Source organism: Vulpes lagopus, chromosome 10 (assembly GCF_018345385.1).
Source record: "Vulpes lagopus strain Blue_001 chromosome 10, ASM1834538v1, whole genome shotgun sequence".
NCBI lineage: Eukaryota > Metazoa > Chordata > Mammalia > Carnivora > Canidae > Vulpes > Vulpes lagopus.
This window is the reverse complement of record NC_054833.1, coordinates 59412017-59432202: the sequence shown is the minus strand read 5'-3', so window position 1 is coordinate 59432202 and position 20186 is coordinate 59412017. Positions and strand designations below refer to the sequence as shown.

The 20186-nt window shown below is 50.1% G+C and overlaps 1 protein-coding gene across 7 annotated transcripts in view; it reads left to right on the top strand.

Annotated features, from left to right (window-relative positions):
• Positions 1–218: 218 nt before the first annotated feature.
• Positions 219–20186, top strand: part of CTC1 (CST telomere replication complex component 1) — a 21502-nt gene continuing 1534 nt past the window's right edge. For 2 of the 7 annotated variants that reach the window (XM_041771734.1, XM_041771738.1), the window contains exons 1-19: positions 4431–4566; positions 6911–7002; positions 8675–10026; positions 10177–10388; positions 10956–11100; positions 13548–13832; positions 13945–14073; positions 14605–14837; positions 14953–15130; positions 15221–15421; positions 15916–16042; positions 16581–16695; positions 16827–17148; positions 17246–17335; positions 17598–17791; positions 18996–19084; positions 19178–19352; positions 19669–19746; positions 20176–20186. The exon at positions 20176–20186 is cut by the window's right edge and continues 134 nt beyond it. In XM_041771734.1, coding sequence (XP_041627668.1) covers positions 9364–10026; positions 10177–10388; positions 10956–11100; positions 13548–13832; positions 13945–14073; positions 14605–14837; positions 14953–15130; positions 15221–15421; positions 15916–16042; positions 16581–16695; positions 16827–17148; positions 17246–17335; positions 17598–17791; positions 18996–19084; positions 19178–19352; positions 19669–19746; positions 20176–20186 — 3247 coding nt within the window. In that variant the 5' untranslated portion in view covers positions 4431–4566; positions 6911–7002; positions 8675–9363. Of the gene's footprint in view, positions 1014–4402; positions 4567–6910; positions 7003–8674; positions 10027–10176; positions 10389–10955; positions 11101–13547; positions 13833–13944; positions 14074–14604; positions 14838–14952; positions 15131–15220; positions 15422–15915; positions 16043–16580; positions 16696–16826; positions 17149–17245; positions 17336–17597; positions 17792–18995; positions 19085–19177; positions 19353–19668; positions 19747–20175 lie in introns of those variants that run through there. The other 5 variants (XM_041771739.1, XM_041771740.1, XM_041771736.1 and 2 more) reach the window with 4 other exon arrangements.

Below are 20186 nucleotides of genomic sequence, written 5' to 3'. Positions count from 1 at the left end.
TAGCGCTTCTAGGTTATTCAGGGGTTAGTGGGGAAACAAAGATTGAGGGCACTGAGTCAAGGCCGTAACACAAGGATGAATGATGTGCTCAGGTTGCCCTGAGGAGGCACGACTGTCTGCTTGGCAATATCGGGGAGGTGGAGGTGGAAAGATGCTCCGGGGCGACCAACCAGGCTGGCTGCCTCCCCAACTGATTCTCCCCCAAATTCCCCAACCCCTCGCCCGAGCGGGGGATGCTTGACGGGAAGTCACCGCGGAAGGAAGTGAAAGTGCCAGAGCAGGGAACTGCCGCGGCGGCTGCGCAGAAGGGCCCAAGCACGCCGGTGGGAGGAGCCGGTGGCGCAGCCGCGGCCGCGCCCACCGATGACGTCACCCAGCGGCCTTCCCGCCAGCCCTCACGCGGCGGCCGTTCGCGGGCTCTCCCAGGGCGTAGCCTCGGGCGCATCATGGAGGCCAGCCCGGCTCCAGTTCCCGACTCCGTGAGTGCGCTCCTCTGTCCCTCGTCCCCGTTTCCCTTCTCGTCCTGTCCCCTGCAGCTGGCTGCTTGGCCTGCCTCCGCTGGCCGCGCTTGGGCGCGGGGGGGGTCCGCCCTGCGAGGCTGCTCGTCCTTCTCCCGTCGCGCGTTCTGCGAACGCATTTGTTGGTGCCCGCGGCGGCAGCTGTGAGCCTCGGACGCGTCCCGCCCCCTCTCCAGGCGTCCTACGGGGTGGGAAGCGGCGGGCTGCCTAAGGGCGAACGGTGGGGCGGGGCGGCCGGGGGGAGGCCCCTGGCGCGGCTGCAGGGGAAGGGACGACCGTACACCAGGAAGGCGCGTGAGACCCCCCAGCGCGGGTTGGGGTGAGCCGGGCAGAAAAGCGCCGACGGAGCTCTCAGGACAAGAGATTGAACAGGAATCTTCGGAAAACCTAAGTTCGGTCGGGTGGTGGTGGACGGCGTGACAAGCCGACCGGCTCCTGAGTCTTTTGCTGAACAGCGACCTTAACCTTCGGATAATGGGGAGTGACTGCGGGGTGGTAAGCAGAAACGCGATTGGATGAGATTTGCGTTTTCGCGTCCTGAGGTAGCAGTGTAGGTGGAGAGTGCCAGTTAGGCGGCTGTGGTTGGAAAGTGGGGAGAGATGATGGTGTCCTCGACCTCGGCAGCAGTGTTGAGGTTCCAGAAGTGGAGACTGAGGAAACGAGATATATGAAGGGGGTAGAATCTAGAGGACTTGTGTAGGGAAAGGAAGATGTTAAGGAGGACTTGGGGTTTCGGGGTAGAATTATTAGGTTGAGGATGCTGTTTGCTGATTACTGAATGTTGGAAGAGGACTGGGTGGTTTGGATTTTGTTTTGTTTTGTTTTTAAGGTACCTGTAGGTTGGGCAGGTGGAGAATAAGCAGATGGATATAACCAGAACGAAATAGAGAGAGCTCAACTAAAGTGGCATCTGTGGACATACAGTGGCAGAGGCCACTGAGGGGAAAGTGTATAGTGTTCTCAAACTTCAGCTTACATCAGTATGATCTGGGGAGCTTAATTAAGATACAGACTCCTGGGATGTCTGGGTGGCTAAGCAGTTGGGCGCCTGCCTTCCTCTCAGGTCATGATCACAGGATCCGGGATTGAGTCCTGCATTGGCTCCCTGTGGGGAACCTGCTTCTCCTTCTGCCCGTGTCTCTCTCTCTCTCTCTCTCTGTGTCTTTTATGAATAAATAAATAAATCTTAAAAAAAAATTAAAATTAAAAAATAAAATACAGACTCCCGGGGCACCTGGGTGGCATAGTCAGTTAAGTGTCCGACTCTTGGTTTCTGCTCAGGTCATGATCTTAGGATTGTTGTATCAGCCCTGTGTCACTCTCCCTGTTCAGCCAGGAGTCTGCTTGAGATTCTCTCTCCCTCTGCCCCTCTCCCCACTGGCACTCTCTCCCTAAATAAGTAAATAAACAAATCTTTAAAATATAGATTCCTGGGTCCCCCCACTCCTGCTAGGATTTTGATTCAGTGAATGAGATCCACGAATTCGGTTTTAACAAAACTTAGGGGATTGTGAGGCAATGGCACCACTTTGAAAAATAGTATTCTATATGCCAAGTAGTGGACAGGTCCTCAGCAACTATAGAGGAAGACAAAAAGTATGAGAGTCTGGGTGAGGCTCTCATTATGTTGTTGAGGCAGTGCTGAATGATGATCTGGTCCAATTTGTTTTTGTTTTTGTTTTAGATTTATTTATGTTTATGTTTATTTATTTATTTATTTATTTATTTATTTATTTTAAGATTTATTTATTTTTGATAGAGAGAGAGAGAGAGGCAGAGACATAGGAGGAGGGAGAAGCAGGCTCCATGCTGAGAGCCTGACGTGGGACTCGACCCCGGGACTCCAGGATCACGCCCTGGGCCAAAGGCAGGCGCTAAACCACTGAGCCACCCAGGGATCCCCTTAGATTATTTTTAAACAATCTCTGCACCCCACATGGGGCTCAAACTCAAAACCTTTAGATCAAGAGTCCTGTACTCCAGTGACTGAGCCAGCCAGCACTCTGATCTGTTCTAGTTTTGACAACGATGACCACAGGTGACAGTGTTTGGCTAAGGTGGAGTGAAGGTGAAGCTTAGTGGTAGAGCTGTCCACAAGGACACAAATCAATAGAACCTGAAGACGGGTTTCTCAAGCTGCTAAAGATTGAGCGAATGTGGAGGACTGACCAGAAGGCTAATAGAGGAGGAACAGGGATAGAGCTGTAATGGTTTAGAATTAACACTGGGGGTCTAGAGAGATAAAAGTCCTACTCCTCAAGGTCTGTTCAATGCTGTCAGAATTTTATTTTTATTTTTTTAAGATATTATTTATTCATTCATGAGAGGCACATATGGGGGGGGGGGCAGAGAGAAGAGCAGGCTTCATGTAGGGAGCCCAACGTGGGGCTCGATCCCAGGTCTCCAGGGATCACGCCCTGGACTGAAGGTGGCGCTAAACCGCTGAGCCACCAGGGCTGCCCAATGCTGTCAGAATTTTATTATTTTTGTTTTAAGATTTATGTATTTGAGAAGAGGGAGAGAGAGCCCTTGCTGTGTCATGGGGTGGGGGAGGCAGAGGGAGAGTCTCAAGCAGATGTGGGGGTCTCGATCTCATGACCCTGAGATGCTTAACTGAGTCAGCCAGGCACCCCTGTCAGAAACTTTAAATAAATAAAGCAGCCTGATATTGGAAATAGGCCAAACTGGTCCCCTTCTCTAGAGCTATCTGTATAAAGAGGCGTCTAGATGTCCAGAATGTGTGGTAAGTATACAAAGGTGGCTCATGCCCTCCTTAGGAAGCCTACATCTCAGCTGAAAAGAGAACACAAAACAAATCCAGTAGGATTGCATCTTACATTGATTTAGCTTATGGGAATTCAAATGTACATATTTGACTAAAGAAAAGAATGATTGGGGAGACTGGAGGGCTCAGCTGGTTAGGCGTGTGCCTTCAGCTCAGCTCATGATCTCTGTGTTCTGGGATCCAGCCAAACGTCAGGCTCCCTGCTCAGTGGGAAATCTGCTTCTCTCTCCCTCTGCTGCTTCCCCTGCTTATGCACTCCCGCTCTCTCAAATAAATAAAATCTGTTACAAAAAATAATAATTATTAAAAATTACTCTGCCTATGTCTTTTTTTTTTTTTAAATTTATTTATGATAGTCATACAGAGAGAGAGAGAGGCAGAGACACAGGCAGAGGGAGAAGCAGGCTCCACGCACCGGGAGCCCGACGTGGGATTCGATCCCGGGTCTCCAGGATCGCGCCCTGGGCCAAAGGCAGGCGCCAAACCGCTGCGCAACCCAAGGATCCCTATGTCCTTTTTATATACTGCTTATAATTAGGCATTTTTTAGTCTTGTATATACTTATTAGTGTATAACACCGTGTTTTATTTATGAGCAACTTAAAGGATTTTTCCAAGGGTGATTTTGACTATTTTTCAACTTGTTGGCTTCAGAACCACATCCCACATAGCATGGGACACCCTTGTGCTGTACCTGGTGATCATTGCTGTTTATAGAAATATGTCATGGTCCTGTGGGAGCTCCAGGATGGGAGCAGCATTTAGTCTGGGATGGTCAGAGGAGGGTTCCCAGGGCAATGTATATTCCCGTTGAGCATGTTAAGGATTGGTATGGGGTTTGTTAGAGAAAGAGGTAGGACCACCCATACAGCTACTTATCAAGTGACACCTAGGAGAGAAAGAGGTAAGACCAGAGCTGGGTGGCCAGTGGCCTGAGGTGTGACCGGACTAAGGCTTCTAAGGTTTCTTCCGAGTTCTAAACTCTATGACTTGTTTATTTACATGCCCGCTTAATTTCTTTTTTTATTACTGGAATCCCAAAATTCTGTGGATGGGCAGGATGGTTAGGAACATGTTTTAACTAGATTCTCTTTCCTCAGGAGCAAGCCTGGCTGGAGGCTGCCCAGACCTTCATCCAAGAAACCCTGTGTCCCGCTGACAGTGAGCCTGAAGTCCAGTTGACTCAGTCGGTGCTTGACTGTGTGAAGACTGTCTGGTTGTCCCAGGGAAAGAACCAGGGTTTTCCCTTGCCCCTCAGCTACAGGTAAGGAGAGGAGGGGTTCAGGAGTTGTGGGACTGACAAGAAAGGACCTAGAGTTAACAGTTAACAAGGGGAAAACAGGAGGGGCATTTGATGGGGGGCGGGGGGGGGGAGGGGTACGGGGCAGCGCAGGGTAGAACGTGCTCTAACACAATCGCCTCTGCCAGCTTTTCCGTCCTGCTTCAAGCTATTTGCCTTTTCCTGTAGCTCTCCAAATTGACCTAAGTCAAGTTAGGAACAAGGAGAAGAGGGATGAAGGGGAAGGCAGAAAATTTGGAAAAAGAGCTCTGATGGTAGAAAGGCTGAGATTCGCGCGTGCGCACGCGTGTGTGTGTGTGTGTGTGTGTGTGTGTGTGTGTAAGTGTGTGTAAACTAAGGTACAGAATTAAGATGTCAGCAAGTGCAGATAGTTGTGTTTAAGACCAGAATTTCAAGTCTTCTGAAGGTGTTTGTGTTTTTTGTTTGTTAACAACACTAACATTTCTGAAACTCTTCAAGGCTATGTTAATAAAGAATTGGAAGAAAAGGATTCCATGGCCAAATAAGTTTGAGAGACAGTGGAAAGCTTCTCTAGGGAAGTCACAAAGCTCATTAGCATACTAAAGGCTCTGAAAGTCCTCTGAAAAGAAACCTGTTTAACTCATCCAAGTAACCACTATTTCAAATGTGGGTGTATTTTTTTAAGTTTTTATTTTTGTTATCTTTTTTTTTTTTAATCTTTTTTTAAGGAAAGAGAAAGAGGGCAGGGAGGGGCAGAGGGAGAAGGTGAGAGAATCCTAAGCAGGTTCCATGTGGTCCCAGTGGGACCTGACCTGAGATTCAATCTCAAAACCCTGAGATCGTGATCCGAGTCAGACGCTTAACTGACGAAGCCATCAAAGCGCCCCTTAAGTCTTTATCTTAATTCCAGTGAGTTAACACAGTGTTTTGGCTTAACATTTTAATTATTTTTTTTCCAAATTTTTCTTTAAATTCTGGTTAGTTAACACATAGTGCAGTGTTGCTTTCTGCTTACATAACAACACCCGTACTCATCACAACAGCTGCCCTTAATACCCACCACCCCTGTAGCCCATCCACCACCCTCCTTCCTCCATCAGCCCTCAGTTGTGATCTATTGTTAAGAGTCTCTAGGGGCGCTTGGGCGGCTCAGTTGGTTAGTGTCTGCCTTCAGCTCAGGTCATAATCCCAGGGTCCTGGGATCAAGTTTTGTGTTGGGCTCCCTGCTCAGTGGGGAGTCTGCTTCTCCCTGTCACTCTGCCTGAAGCTCCCTCTCCTTCTTCTGTTCTCTGTCAAATAAGTTAAAAAAATCTTATTCCTCCCTCCCCCCCAAAAAAGTCTTAGGGTTTATTTTTCTCTCTCTGTTTTTAAAAAATATTTTATTAAAGAGAGAGCCTGAACAGTGGGGAGAGGGGGAGGTACAGAAGCAGGGGGGAGGTACAGAAGCACCTGAGCCACCCAGGTGCCCCTTCCCATATGTTCATCTGTTATTTTTTCTTAAATTCCACATATGAGTGAGATCATGTGGTACTTGTCTTTCTCTACCTGACTTATTTCACTAGCAATACACTAGCTGTATTCATGTCATCACAAGATTTCATTCTTTTTGATGGCTGAGTGATATTCCATTGTATACATAGGCCACTTCCTCTTTATCTATTCATCAACTGGTAAACATCTGGGCTCTCTCCACAGTTTGGGTATTGTTGTTAATGATGCTATAAATGTTGGGATGCAAGTGCCCCTTTGAATCTGTATTTTTGTATCTTTTGGATAAATAGTGCAATCACTGGATCGTAAGGTAGTTCTGTCGAATGTGGGGTGTATTATTCCTGTTTCTTTATATTTTTATTACACACACACACCTATCTCTGAGCCATGTAATGTAGTTTTGGTTATGTCTTGACTTTCTGTAAATAGCACCGTACCTTATATATCCTCTGCAATTTCTTTTTGTGCTTCACATGTTCCTGAGATTGACTCATGTTAAGAGCTCTAGCTCATTTATTTCCACTGCTGCATGGTATTCTGTTATGTGAGTGTATGTATCACTGTTTATCCTCTAAAAAATAAAGAAAAATGAAAGCCTGTTTAGCTTTGTTTAATTAGGCATTTCCCAGCCCTATGCAAGCATAAGGTATTTTTCTTCCTGGATTTACATTGCGCACTGCAGTGTGGTGGTCACTCGGCCCCACAGTCTGTCTCCAGCAGTAAAGGCAAGGGATCTTGAATGAGAAGACAGCTTAATTGTACTGTTATGTGAACATCATTTTCAAAATTCTGAATAGTTTTCTTATCCATGGACTTTGTTATAAACTGATGGAAACTAAAAATGCTGGTCCACCAGACTGTAAACCAACACAGTGCTGCCTCCGTTGAGAAAGTGTTTCCTGTGAAAGCCCTCCAGATTCATCAGGGTGCTTATTCACGCTGTGCATGGTCAGTACTTACCGCTTAGCTTTTATTTTTTTATTTTTAAATTTTTTTAAAAGATTTATTTATCAGAGAGAGAGAGAGAGAGAGGCATAGACACAGGAGGAGGGAGAAGCAGGCTCCATGCCGGGAGCCCGACATGGGACTTGATCCTGGGACTCCAGGATCGCGCCCTGGGCCAAAGGCAGGTGCTAAACTGCTGAGCCATCCAAGGATCCCCTGCCGCTTAGCTTTTAAAAACCTTAACATTTGCCATGTTTGCTTCAGTTGTTTTTTGTTTTGAATATTTTATTTATTTGAGGGAGAGAGAGAGAACTCATGCACCCAAGCAGGGGGAGGGGGAGGGGCAGAGGGAGAGGGAGAAGCCGATTCCCACTGAGCAGGGAGCCCAACCTGGGACTTGATCCCAGAGCTCCAGGATCATGACCTGAGCCAAAGACAGATGCTTCATCAACTGAGCCACCCAGGCACCCTGCTTCAGTTCTTTTTTATAGGCAGTAAAACATTACAGGTTTAGTGGAGTGTCCTCCGTGCTCTGTCCCCACCCACTTGTTCCCTACCCTCCCTGGTAGCACCCACTGTTCTGAAGGGAGGTATAGGCTCAGTGAGCACACATGCAGCCACTCCACTGGCCGCTTTCACTCTGCATTCCAACTGGCAGACTTGTGCCAAAGGACACACGTAGCAATGTATATGTATATCCTGAGCCTTTCCCCAATCTGGTGTTTATCTTATTAAAAAGGTGTTTTTTGTTTGTATCTGATACCTTATTTTAATCCCAAAGGAATTTCTCAGGACACACTTACCTGGGAGCTTCTTTTCCCCCTTCGTAACTTCTCATTCTGCTCCACTGGCTTCACGTTTTCCTTTGTTCCTCCAGTTTTTAGAACTAGTAAGGTTAAATACGTTGTTTATGTAAACACAGAATGAAATCTCATTAGAAAACTGTCCCTCTAACATGGGACAGATTAGTCGTGGTTGAAGAGGTTGTGATTGCCGTGAAGCCTCATGCAGGAGGGTTAGAGTCTCCCACAGGTGAGCTGGGTATGTGCCTAGTGGCCTCTGTGATCATATTCTAATTAAGAAAGATCCAAATTTCTCAAGATTCTGGCATTACCAGAATAGTGGAGGGGCACCTGGGTGGCTCAGTCCGTGAAGCAAGTGTCTGCTCAGGTCATGATCCCAAGGTCCTGGGATCAAGCCCCACAATAGGCTACCTGCTTGGTATGGAGTCTGCTTCTCTCTCTCCCTCTGCCTGCCATACTCCCCCCTGCTTGTGTGCTCTCGTGCTCTCTCTCAAGTAGATAAATAAAATCTTTAAAAAATTGAATAATGGAAAAGTGGTAAGTCAGGAATGGTTAGGAAATTTGGAAACTCTTTAAAGTTTCTTATTCTTGAAAAGTGTAAAATATATTTTTATGTTTGTGTAGAAGTGAGGAATCCGTAAGGAATGGTGGGCAAGAATAAAATAGGGATTACTTGACAGGGTTAAAGATTTTATTTATCTGTGTTTCTCTTCTCCTTTGTGGAGTGCCTGCCATGTGCCAGGTAGTGTGGTAAGCATTGCAAGCTGGAGAGCAGTGACAATGCAAGGATCTGGGGTTCTCACTTTCAGTTTCCTTACCTAGACCCTGAAGAATCGGGGAAAAGTGACCCCATCCTGTTTTCTGTCCTGAAGGTTCCTAGGGGAAAGAGACCGCTCTCTCCAGCTGCCTGTCCTGGGCCTTTAGAGAAGTAGAGAAACACAGGGGAAGAACCTGGACTTTTGAGTGAGACACCCTGGCTTTGCCACCCACACCATAGTGTACCTGACCTCTTGAAGTTTCTTCATTGGTGGTGATAACCGGGGTTTTTGGTGAAGCTGCAGTGCATTCCTGAGTGTGAATGGACCCGTTATAGTATGTGCATAGACTAGTACTCAACACGTGCTAGTCTCCATCTTTGCCTTTTATATTCTCCAAAGCCTTTTGGGAAAGAATGAAGCAGATGTGGAAGGGGAGTGGGCCACCCAGGACAGCGTTCCCAGCTGTTTGTACTCCCACGGGGGTGATGTTCATGAGTATAAGGAGGAGGGTAAGTTGTGACGGTTCGTACCTTTATCCTTTCTCTTCTGTTCAGATGATCATGAGAAGGCAAGTGTGTGGGAGAGTGGGATGACAGATGTGCATCCGTCACAACCTTGAGAAACTCACCATTACTTAGCACATTCTTGGTGCCTCACTTTGCCATGGGTGGCAATGAGCAGTGTTGCGAACCTTGCCTGGAGAATGGCCAATCTCAAGCATCTTTTGAGATTTGGGAGCTCTTGATACCGACTCCTGCTGAGCCTCTGCTTCCCCGCTGGTCTCAGGTTCTGTGATATCCCAGATGAGGGAGGACACCTGGCTGGGGTTGCTGAGGTCTGGCCAGCAGGCACATGCCCTGGCGGCCCTGTCAGGGTTCTCCATGCAGCGGAGAGCCGAGATGCTGTCAGGGATGCTGTGTGTGGTCCGGCGTTCTCCCCAGAGGCTGCTTATCCCCTCAGACTGCTGGTGCACCTCTTCCTTTGTCTGGGCCCTCTCTTTGCCATGTGTTGTTCAGAGTGGCATTGGACCCTGCCTTAGGACACCCCCCAATCCTCGGGCCCAGACCTCATCCTCATGTCTTAGGCTCTCAGCCCTGAGGCTCCTGCCCTTTAAGCTCCTCTATTTTCCTTTATCTTTCCTTGGGAGCTTGGGGAAATCATTGGGGTTGTGGGTAATTCCTAGGCTTGGATGCGGCTTTGCAGGACCTCTGTTTCCTTCCCTCTGCAGCTTTGTCTCAGTGCAGGACCTCAAGACCCACCAGAACCTCCCATGCTGTAGCCACCTGTCCTGGAGCAGCAGTGCATACCAGGCCTGGACCCAAGAGGCTGGGCCGAATGGAACCCCCCTCCCACGGGAGCGGCTGATACTCTTAGGGACACTGACAGATCTGTCGGGGGACTTGGAGCAGGAGTGCAGGAAAGGAGACCTCTATGTAAAAGATAACACTGGTGTCTTGAACTGTGAGGTGAGTAGGAGGGCGAGGGTCGTGTGTCTCCAAGCCTCACAAGGATGGTGTCTAGGGATCGAGGCCATGAATTCTCTGAAAGGAGAAAGGTAGCAGAGTGTGGGTGGGATGCTAGGGTCCTGGTTAACTGTTGCTCTTGGTCTTTTCTAGCTCATAGATCTGGACCTGTCTTGGTTGGGTCGTCTGTTTCTGTTCCCCAGTTGGAGTTACCTCCCTCCTGCCAGGTGGAGTTCTTCAGGGGAAGGACACTTAGAGCTCCTGAGTGCTCCGGTACCAGTGTGCCCCTCCAACACTAGTCCTGGCCCTCTCACCCCGCTCCCTGTTCTCTACCCAGAGACTGCTTCCCGCCTGCTCAGGCACAGGTAACCCTTCCTTCCCTCACTCTCTCAGGGAGGCTAGAGTGCTGTGAGACTGGGAGGAAGGCGGGAAAGGTCCTGAGAGCCATACTGGTAGAGTGTTCCCACCTGAGCCAAAGGGAACCAGAGGGCCTCTCCCAGATGTTGAGTGCAGAGTCTTCAAGGGACGTTTGCCTTATCCAAGGTCAGGACGAGTTTGCAGGACGTCTTCACAGTAATAGCTTTGGGCCAGGGAGATTTTATTTTTTTTATTTTATTTTATTTTATTTTATTTTATTTTATTATTTTTTTAAAGGTTTTATTTATTCATTAGAGGGAGAGAGGCAGAGGCGGATGAAGAGAGAACAGCAGACTCCCCTGGAGGAGCCCAATGCGGGACTCAATCCCAGGACCCTGGGATCATGCCCTGAGCCAAAAGCACACACTCAACCACTGAGCTACCCAGGCGTCTTGGGCCAGGGAGATTTTAATTTTAGATGACTACTAGGTTATTTACAGCAGAAGGGCAGGCATCTGTGGGAAAAAGGGAAATAAAAAATGGGCCTTCTGTCTTAATCTTTCTTCCTTCTCTAGAGGCAAGCTCAGAGGTGTGCAGCCAAACCTGGCTGGGAAGCTGATTCGAGTGAGCGCTCTGGTGAGGAGTCAGAAGAAAGCTCACTTTGTCTTGTCTCTTGGCGGGTCCTCCCCAGCTGGCAGCCACGTGTCCATTGTCGTGCAGGTGAGGATTGGGGTGAGTGCAGGGTTCTGGAGGGGGTGTTGGGACTTTTAGCTGGAAGGGGGATCATCAGAGCAGGAGTCCTTATATAGAGTGCAACAGGCAAAGAGTGCAGCTTGGGGGAGGGGAGCTGCTTCCTGGGTGGCGGGGAGGACAGTGCTGTTGAGGGGGTCCAGGTAGCATTGCTCCCACACACATGAAGTAGGGAGCAGATTTTTCTGCTGTGCACCTCATTTGACTAGACAACTTTCATATTGTGTGTGACTGTTTCAGAATCTGTCAGAATCACTTGTTTTTCCCCTTATTAGCAGGATGCAAGAAAATTATTCATCTTGGCACCTTTAAGACTTTTGAGTATGTGCACTTTTTTTTGGCTACATGTACTTTCTAAAAATTTGGTGCTTTTATTAGTCACTCTTAGAATTGTTAATTTTTACAGTATTGTTTTATAACTTACGTAATTATCTGAAAAATGTTTTAAAAGTGTTGAAGACAGAGTAAAAGGGTTCTTATGTACATAACAAAAAAGGGAACCTGAGATTTATTAGCGCTGCTAGAATTCTGTGGCTGGATGTGTCAAAAGCTTGAGTGACAGTGATTAGCAGGTAAAGTAGCTGAAAATGCTAAAATTAAAAAATGCTTAGGGCCTGCTCCAATTTCTGGTCTTGTTTCTCTTCCTCCTGGCCAATAGAGGAGCTTCTGTATTTTCTGTACATTAGACTGTTTCAAGTCTCCTAGAGCCCGCTGGCAATGCTGCTGAGGGTGGAATTGGCTCAGGGGAGGAGTGATCTTGCTATGTTCATAAGCTGCTGCAGACATATTGGAGACATACTGTCACCCTGGATGACCCCAGGGAATCTCTTCTGTGATGGAGGAGCTGAGATCATCATCTCTTGCAAATGAAGGACTTGACTCTGAAAAGAGAAGAGGTTCAGGGTAACTGCTGTGCAAGGCAGTCAGGGATGAGAGGCTGCTGAACAGTGACCATGGCCCCACTGGGAAGGGTCTGGTGCTGGGGTGACATGGGTCTGATTTCCTCGGGTAGGGCTTTTGTGTTCAAAGAGGAGTGGAGGGTGTGGAGCTATGGCGCTATGCTGTGTAGCCTTGGGGTGCAGGGGGCCCAGGAGAGCAGAGCTTGGGGTCAGCATTCAGATCCTGGCATTCAGACAGGAAGGAAAGGGCCCTGGGGTCTGAATATAGGACAAGGGGCTACGATGTTGGCCGTCCTGGTGCAAGAAAGCATAGTGTGCAGAGGGCAGTGGGGTAAGAGCAGAGGCACCAGTATGCACTCGCTGGCTTGCTGAGTGAGACCACTGGTAACCACTGGTTCTGCATAAGCAGTAAGCCTGCGTCAGGTCCCAGCAACACCCGTGCCGAGGTGTGATGCCTGAGGTCTGATTGGCAGTACCCCCGGTTCTAGGGTAGAAACGGAGGTGTGTGAGGTTTGGGTGTCCTGAGTTGGCAGCAGGTTCTGAAGCCCTGCCAATGGCAGTGTGCTGTGTTGGGCCTGTGGGAGGAGCGCGTCCTGGAAGGTTATTCCATTTGGGGATGCTGTTTCTTGCCCTTCTGCTTGCATTTCCTCAGCAACCACCTTTTGCAATCCACATGATACCCTGCTGTCCCAGGCTTATTTTATTTCCCTACTTTGACAGTTTGTGTTTTCCTTTAAAATGAAGTCTCCAGCAGGTCATTGCTGGGCTTTTTCTCTCTCCTCTTGGCTTCCATCTTGTGTCATGCAGCTCCCAGGAAAGTTCCTTTTCCATCCTGGCTGATGTTCTCACTGCCTTGCTCATCCTGAGTTCTGGGCACTTTTATGTTGCTGCCTCCTGCTTGAATCACCCTTCTCTGTCTTCTCTACTTTGACAAACCAGAGATACTCTTTAGGGCCCTATGCAGATCCCGCTTCCTTCACTAGGCCTTCCCACTCATTTCTACCCATCCTGACTTTCTTGGTCTTTCCCCAAGACCTTGCTGAACGTGTGTTGTTTCTGATAGTAGATCGTATATGGTTCCTCGATGTTACTTGAGTGTGTGTCTCTGTTCCCCAGGGGGTTGAGATACGTTAGGATGGAGCGACCAGTCTCTTGTATTTCCCTTCATGGCTGTCTGAGCATGTGGTACCCCATACGTATGATTAAACAAACCAAAGTAGTTTGTGTGTTATGGGGTAGGATGGGGAAATGCAAAAGCCATGAGTTTGGGGTGGAATGTTTCTGTATCTTGGAGGAAGTTTTAGGGCTGGTTCACATCTTGAGGGAGGAATTAGGAAATATTTGGTATCTCCTCTGAGAGGAAGCAGATCCAGAAGGTTAATATTTAATTGGCAGACAGGCAGAACTCATGAGGAGCAGGTGATTGAGGTCAGATCATGATGGGAAGAGACTCTGGCAGAGGGGCAGTGTCGTGGGAAGCGTCTCATGTGCCGTGTTGCCTGCCCCTGCACAAGCCAGATCCCTGCCCAGCTGGTGTGGCACCGAGCCCTTTGGCCTGGTAGGTCCTATGTGCTGACAGCGCTGCGAGTAGTCAGGATCCGTGGGCACTGTTACCGTGTTTGGACGACCAGTCCCTCCTCCCATCTGCTGCCGCTGAAACCAGAATGTGTGCGAGAGCTGGAACTGGAGCTGGATGGTCCCCTCTTGGAGGCTGACCCTGCGCCACTCCCCATGCCCAGTAGCTCCCAAGACGGGGACAGGGAAACAGCTCTTGTCCGGAACTCAACACTCTTATCCTACACGGTGAGCAAAAAGGAGAGATCTGAGAGTTCAGGGATGAGGATGGGGGCCAGGAAATTCGGGTCTCCAGAGAGGAAAGAAAGAGGGATCAACTGGACCTTTGGCCTCTTTGCAGGGAAAGGTCACTAGTGTGCTAAGTCAGCCGGCCGGGCTCTATGAGGTGGACGGGCAGCTGGCGCTCTGCCTCGCCTACCAGCAGTTCCACAGCCTCAGGAAGGTGGTACGGCCGGGTGTCTCCCTGGAGGTAGGTGAGGGGTCAGGCCTGGTGACAGGTTCTCTCAACAGTTTCTCTGACCTTCACAGGCTGCTGTGTTTTGCAGCAGCAGGTTAGGAACTTCTACAGCAAAAATGTAAAAAGATTTACGTGTTGTTGGATGGTGGGGATTGCATACTTAATACCAGGAGTGATTTGGATGGGAGCTCAGATCAGGAAGGAGTAGAGTCTGGGTCCTGGGAACATCTTTAAAGGAAGGGCCTTGGAACTAGAGGGGGAGATGCTAGAGCTGAGTCCCTGGTGGCTCCCCCACACCAGCCAAGAGCCTCCTGGCCCATAGGAAAACTGGGCGGGGCTCGTGGGGGGCAGGGTGAAGGCTTCTCATGGGGGTTGTGGGTTGTGCTGGACAGAAAGTGGAGCACAGGAGCTGGAAGGAAATGGCCAGTATGTGAGAAAAGGTTTCTCTTGGCGCCAGGCAGTAGGGAACTACAGGCAACTCTCCAGTGATCATTGAGTTGACAGTTTCACCTCTCCATTTTCATTTTTTCTGTTTTTCTTCAGCTCCAGGATGTTCACCTCCTGCAATCAGTGGGTGGAGGGACGAGAAGGCCTGTGCTCGCCCCCTGCCTCCATGGCGCCATTCTACTTCGAGGCTTTTCTTGTCAGAAGCCTGAGACTCAGTCTTTCTATCAGGCTCAGGGAGCCTCCTTGTATGAGCAGCTGGTGTGGGAACGTCAGTTAGGCCTTCCGCTGTACCTGTGGGCTACCAAGGCATTGGAGGAGCTGGCCTCCAAGTGAGGAGGGCAGGGTTCGGAGTCGGGGGGCTGGAGGGGTTCAGGGCCAGGGGAGCAGGATCCTGGAAGGGACACACCCCTCTGGGGCATGTGACTGCTTCTCTTCCTGGCCCAGGCTGTGTCCCCACATGCTGAGACACCACCAGCTCCTGCAGCACTCCTCTCCCGGGAACCCCAGCCCGGGGCTGCAACTCCTGGCTCCTGTCTTGGATGTTCTGACTCCACCAGGCAGTACCCGTCGGAATGCACACAAGGAGATCCTTGAAGAGCCGCATCACTGTCCCCTGCAGAAGGTGCGAGCATGTGTGGGAGAGATGGGTCGCGGAGCTGATGCCCTGAGGGACACTTGGCCGCACTATCTGGTTTCTCTTCCGTCCCAACAGTACACGCGGCTGCAGACCCCATGTTCTTTCCCCACTCTGACCACCCTGAAAGAGGAAGGGCGATGCAGGGCCTGGGCTGCTTTTGACCCCAAGACCCTCCTGCCCCTCCCGGAGGCTTCCCATCTGACCAGTTCCCAGCTCAACCAGCGTGTGTCCTGGTCCTGGCTCTCTCTGCTGCCTGCCACCTTCCACCCAGCCCAGGTAGGTGGGGCGCCCGGTGCTCAGGACTTGCACTTTAGGCTACCTTCATTGCCCTCCCATGATCTTCCTCGTCACTTTGGCGGCACCAGGCTTCTATTAGATGGCTCTGTCTCTTCTCGCCCACCCCATCTGTTCTCCCTGCGACAGACAGGGAGGGGGTCCAACCTCACTGGGCTTACAAAGCTGCCTTAAATCCTTTGCTGGTTTCTCTCAGAGCACGTAAGGTAAAATGCAAAGTCTTTACTGTGCCCTGTGAGGTCCTGCATGGTCTCTTGCTTCTAACCTCACCCCTGCTATTGAATGTGCGAATGCTTGGGTGTTTTTTTTCATACCCATGTGAGTCCTTTGAGGTCAGAGACAACATCTTTTTTGTTTGTTCTGTAGCTAGCATTTAACATAGCATCTGGTGCAGAGTAGCTGCTGAGTATTTGTTGAACAAATACCCGATATCTTGTCCTGTATCTCCCTACAGATTTTTTTTTTTTTCCCTACAGATTTTAATTGGGGTTTTGGCGGCTTCATCTCATAAAGGCTGTCTGCAGCTTCGGGACAAGACTGGTTCCCTCCCCTGCCTGATCCTGGCCACGCATTCTCAGCCCATCACTGACTCCCGGTTCATAGGTGTGGAGTTGGGGGTGGTGGTGTCTCAGAACAGTAGGACTGGGGAGAGGAGGTACCTGTTGAGGTTTTCTTGAGATGCTGAGTGGCACGTGTTGATCCTTGAGCTTGGGGACAAGTCTGAGACGCTAGTATTGGCAGAGAAAAGGAGCAGGGGTTTTTCCAGCCAGAACACCAATCCCAAGGTTCATTTCTCCCACCATAGCCTCTGACGTGCACATCAGGAGACACTTCTTAGTTTGGACTCACTGAGATATATGGACAGGGACAGTTTCTTAGGTCGAGGCATTTTGGGATTTATGAGAAAGTAGAACTGAGGCATTGTAGCCCAGGAGGCCAGGAGCAGCATTGGACATGTGGCTGGGACAGTTTCCCCCTTGGAGATACCATCCCTCTGAGGTGGGGGTCAGGTCTGGGCTGTCGTGTTGTGTTAGGGGAGCAGCTCAGGCCTCGGATGGGCAGTGAGACATGCAGGGTGGTCCACTTCATTGCTCATTCCACAGTCGCCTCCTCTTGTCAGTAGAAAACTTTCTTTCTCTAGGCTGCTTGGTGCGGACAGAGAAGTTCCAGTTGGTCATAGAAAGGAATGTCAGAAGCAACTTTCCTTCCTATAAGGAGCTGAACATAACAGGCTTCATCCAGAAGCAGCAGGCCAGGTTGGGCCCCTGGGATAGTGGCCACACCCTGAAGGTCTGAGGGGAAGGGGCAGACCTGGTACAGGTGGTGGAGTGCTGGGGCCTGTGACACCTGTGTGCATTACTAAGAAACCTACTCTTTGTCTCAACAGAGTCTATATCCAGTTCTTCCTGGCGGATGCCCTGATCCTGCCTGTGCCCAGACCCTTGGTTCACTCAGCCACCTCCCTCACTCAGGCAGAGCCCGCCCGCCCAGAGGGTTCCCACATAGAACAGAGCCGGCTGTTCTTGCTGTCCCGCAAGGAGGCACTGATGAAGAGGAATCTTTGTCTCCCCCCAGGAGCTAGCCCAGAGGTGCCCAAGCCCATCCTCAGTTTCTACGTTTCGGGGAGCTGGCTTGGGGGCACCCAGAGGAAGGAGGGGACTGCATGGGGTCCACCTGAACCCCAAGGAGATGGGAACAAGGATCGGAAGGTAAACTGGGACTGTAGGGACCCAGGGCCTGACATCCTGTGCGCCTGGCTCCTGTCTGGGGCCTCAGCACCTGCCTGCCTCCCTTGCTTCCTCCCAGGTTCTCTTAGTCTTCCGTGGCTGCTCAGTACGCTGGTTTGAGTTCCTGCACCCAGGTCAAGTGTACCGGCTCGTGGGTCCTGGCCCTCCTGTGAGTGCCCCATTTGGTTCTTCATTCACCCTTCCCCAGAAAGTTGTTTTGGCCTGTGGTCTGGAGAGGGCGTGGCAGTGCCTGGTTACTATATCTACCAGGTTTCCTAGAAGAAGGGTGGAGTTAGATCAATTGGAAAGCCTATCTGAATCTAGACCACTTCCTCACCACGCTCCGGGAAGGAAGCAAAATTGCGTCGTAGTATTTTGCAAACCTGCCTCTGGAGCAGGACACACTCAGAGAGTTGTCTTCTTGCTGGCAGACCCCACTGTTGTTCGAGGAGGGTGGGCCGTCATGCACACCCCACCGCCCTCTGGAGCTGGCTGGCTATGCTTCCTGCCTCACTGTCCAGGACGACTGGACTCTGGAGGTTGAGAATGGCCAGGACTTCCCAGCTGCACTGGAGAGCAGCAAGGCCCTGCCTAAGACCCCACTGGACGACCTGCTCAGTGGCAAGTAAATGTCCACCAGCTTCTCCAGCTCATGTGGCCCCTTGCTCTTCCTGCCTGCTGACTTGCTGAACAGCCTGTCCTCTGCCCTAGCATGTGTTACTGTAACAGTATTTAGCTCCCAGAGAATGCTGTCCCCCTTAGATGGAAGGTGTGTTTCATGCCTGAGTTTTCCCTTGTACATTACTATTTTTTCAGAAGATCACAAGCAAGCTTTCTCACAACTAAGGAAAAGTTAGAGCAATGAAAGGAAATATTAAAAAACACAGACTTGGGGATCCCTGGGTTGCTTAGCGGTTGGCGCCTGCCTTTGGCCCAGGGTGTGATCCTGGAGTCCAGGGATTGAGTCCCACATCGGGCTCCCTGCATGGAGCCTGCTTCTCCCTCTGCCTGTGTCTCTGCCTCTCTCTGTCTCTCATGAATAAATAAATTTTCAAAACAAAACAAAAAACAAAAAAAACAAAACAAAAAACAGACACACACAAACACCAAACCATTAAAAAAAAAAAACAAAGCTAAACTCTATAGGGCAGGACCTTTCTTATTAGTGGAAGTGCTCCTGGCCTCAAGGAACAACTGTTGTCTTGGGGCAGCTGCCAGTGCAGAGGAAGCCACAGATTTTCCCCGTGTTTTCAAAAAGCAAAAAAGCCTTACTGGATTGTTCATGAAGTTTTTATAAAACTGGTCTCTAGTAGAAAGTGTTCTCAAGGACCCCTAATTTGAAGGAGTGGGCATGAATGCCAGCATGTGAAGCTGCCAGTGATGGGCCACCTGTTAGGTACACAGGCATATGGCACATTTGACGTCTGGGGTACTTCTGGTAAGGCCTCTGCTCACAGTCTTGTGTAGGTTTTGAGTGATAAGCTGTTTTTCCCGTAAGGCCTGTCAATTTTGTCTTCTTTTTAAGACATTTCATTTGTTAGAACACACGAATGCCCACCACCAGGGGGAGGTGGGGGACAGAGGGAGAGGGAGAAGCAGACTCCAGTCGGGGCCCAATCCCAGGACCCTGAGATCATGACCTGAGCCAAAGTGGCAAGGTGCCTGCCCTGTTACCTTTAGTGTGTGACTTGACACGGCTCAGGGTTTTTTTTAGGACCCTGTAAATGATGTTCTAGCAGAGACTTGGGCTCCTCCTTTTGTCCTCAGACCTCTCTCCAATCTCTGCTTTCTTATGCCTCCGTTTTCACTGTATTTCTATGACCCTACAGCTTCACCGAGTCCCTGGTGTCTTTCTCAGCTGAGATTTTGTCACGGACCCTGTGTGAGCCATTTCCGGCCCCTTTCTGGACGAAGCCTGGTAATGCCTCCTCTGGCGGGAAAGTGTGAAGTAGAGTAGAGTAGACTCTGTGGTCTAGGCAGATGCCCCTGACCCCTCCCTTGGCTGCTGCAGATGGTGCTCGGGCCTCCAGAGGGTGTGTGAAGCTGACTGTAGCCGTGGAGGCTGCTGACTGCCAGTCCCGCCCGCACTTGGACATCTATATCAAAGACCCACACTTGCCTCCCCCACTAGGCCTCCTTCCAGGTGCCCGAGTCTACTTCAACCAGCTGGAGAAGAAGATTTCCAGGTGAAGATCTGTGAGGCTGCTTTGCTCCTCCTCCCTACTGCTGGGGATCTCTGAAATGCCCCCCCCCCCCCCCCCGCCCCTGACCATGCTGCCATGCTGCCACACCTTCTCTTTGATATTACTCCCCTGCCCTCTACCCTCATGAGATGCTCCAGACTAGTCCTTCCCTCGTTCCTCCCTTTGCTCAAGCCAGGGAGCATCCCTCTGGGGCTGGGGCATTGTGGGTTGGGGAGGTTGTGTCTAAGCCTATGATCCGGTGCCAGCTTCTACCTCAAATTGACTTCTTTCCTCTTCACCCTGCCTGCTGCACTTGCAGATCTCACAATATTTACTGTTGTTTCCGGCCATCCACTTACCTGCAGGTCCTGAGTTTTCCCCCAGAGACCACAATCAGGTCAGTGCGCTGGGCCCTGACCCCCAGACTACACAGCCTTGCATCTGCACCCAACATGTGGTTCCAGCTCTGGGGTTTTTGCCATAACTAGTGTTCTGTACCACAAGGAGAACATGTGAAGTCAGAGGACTTCCTCTGCCCCAGATAAGAATGCCTGCCTAATGCTTATTATCTTACCCAGAGAGATTTAGTGTTTCTAGGCTCTTGAAGGCTTTTCTGTCTAAGATGCAAATAACTTTCTTGGTTATCATCTGGGTTCGAGCCTGAGAAATCACTGGTCTGAGGTCAGGATCCAGAATGAGCCATAAGGCTCCTGGTAGAGCACAGAACCCCCTCCTGCCCCAATCCCTGTACCTGCTCAGTCCTTCCAGACAACGTGCACTCCCAGAACCCTCCTGGCTGCCCCTTGACGTCTGTGTCTCTCTCTAGTGCTCCACTGC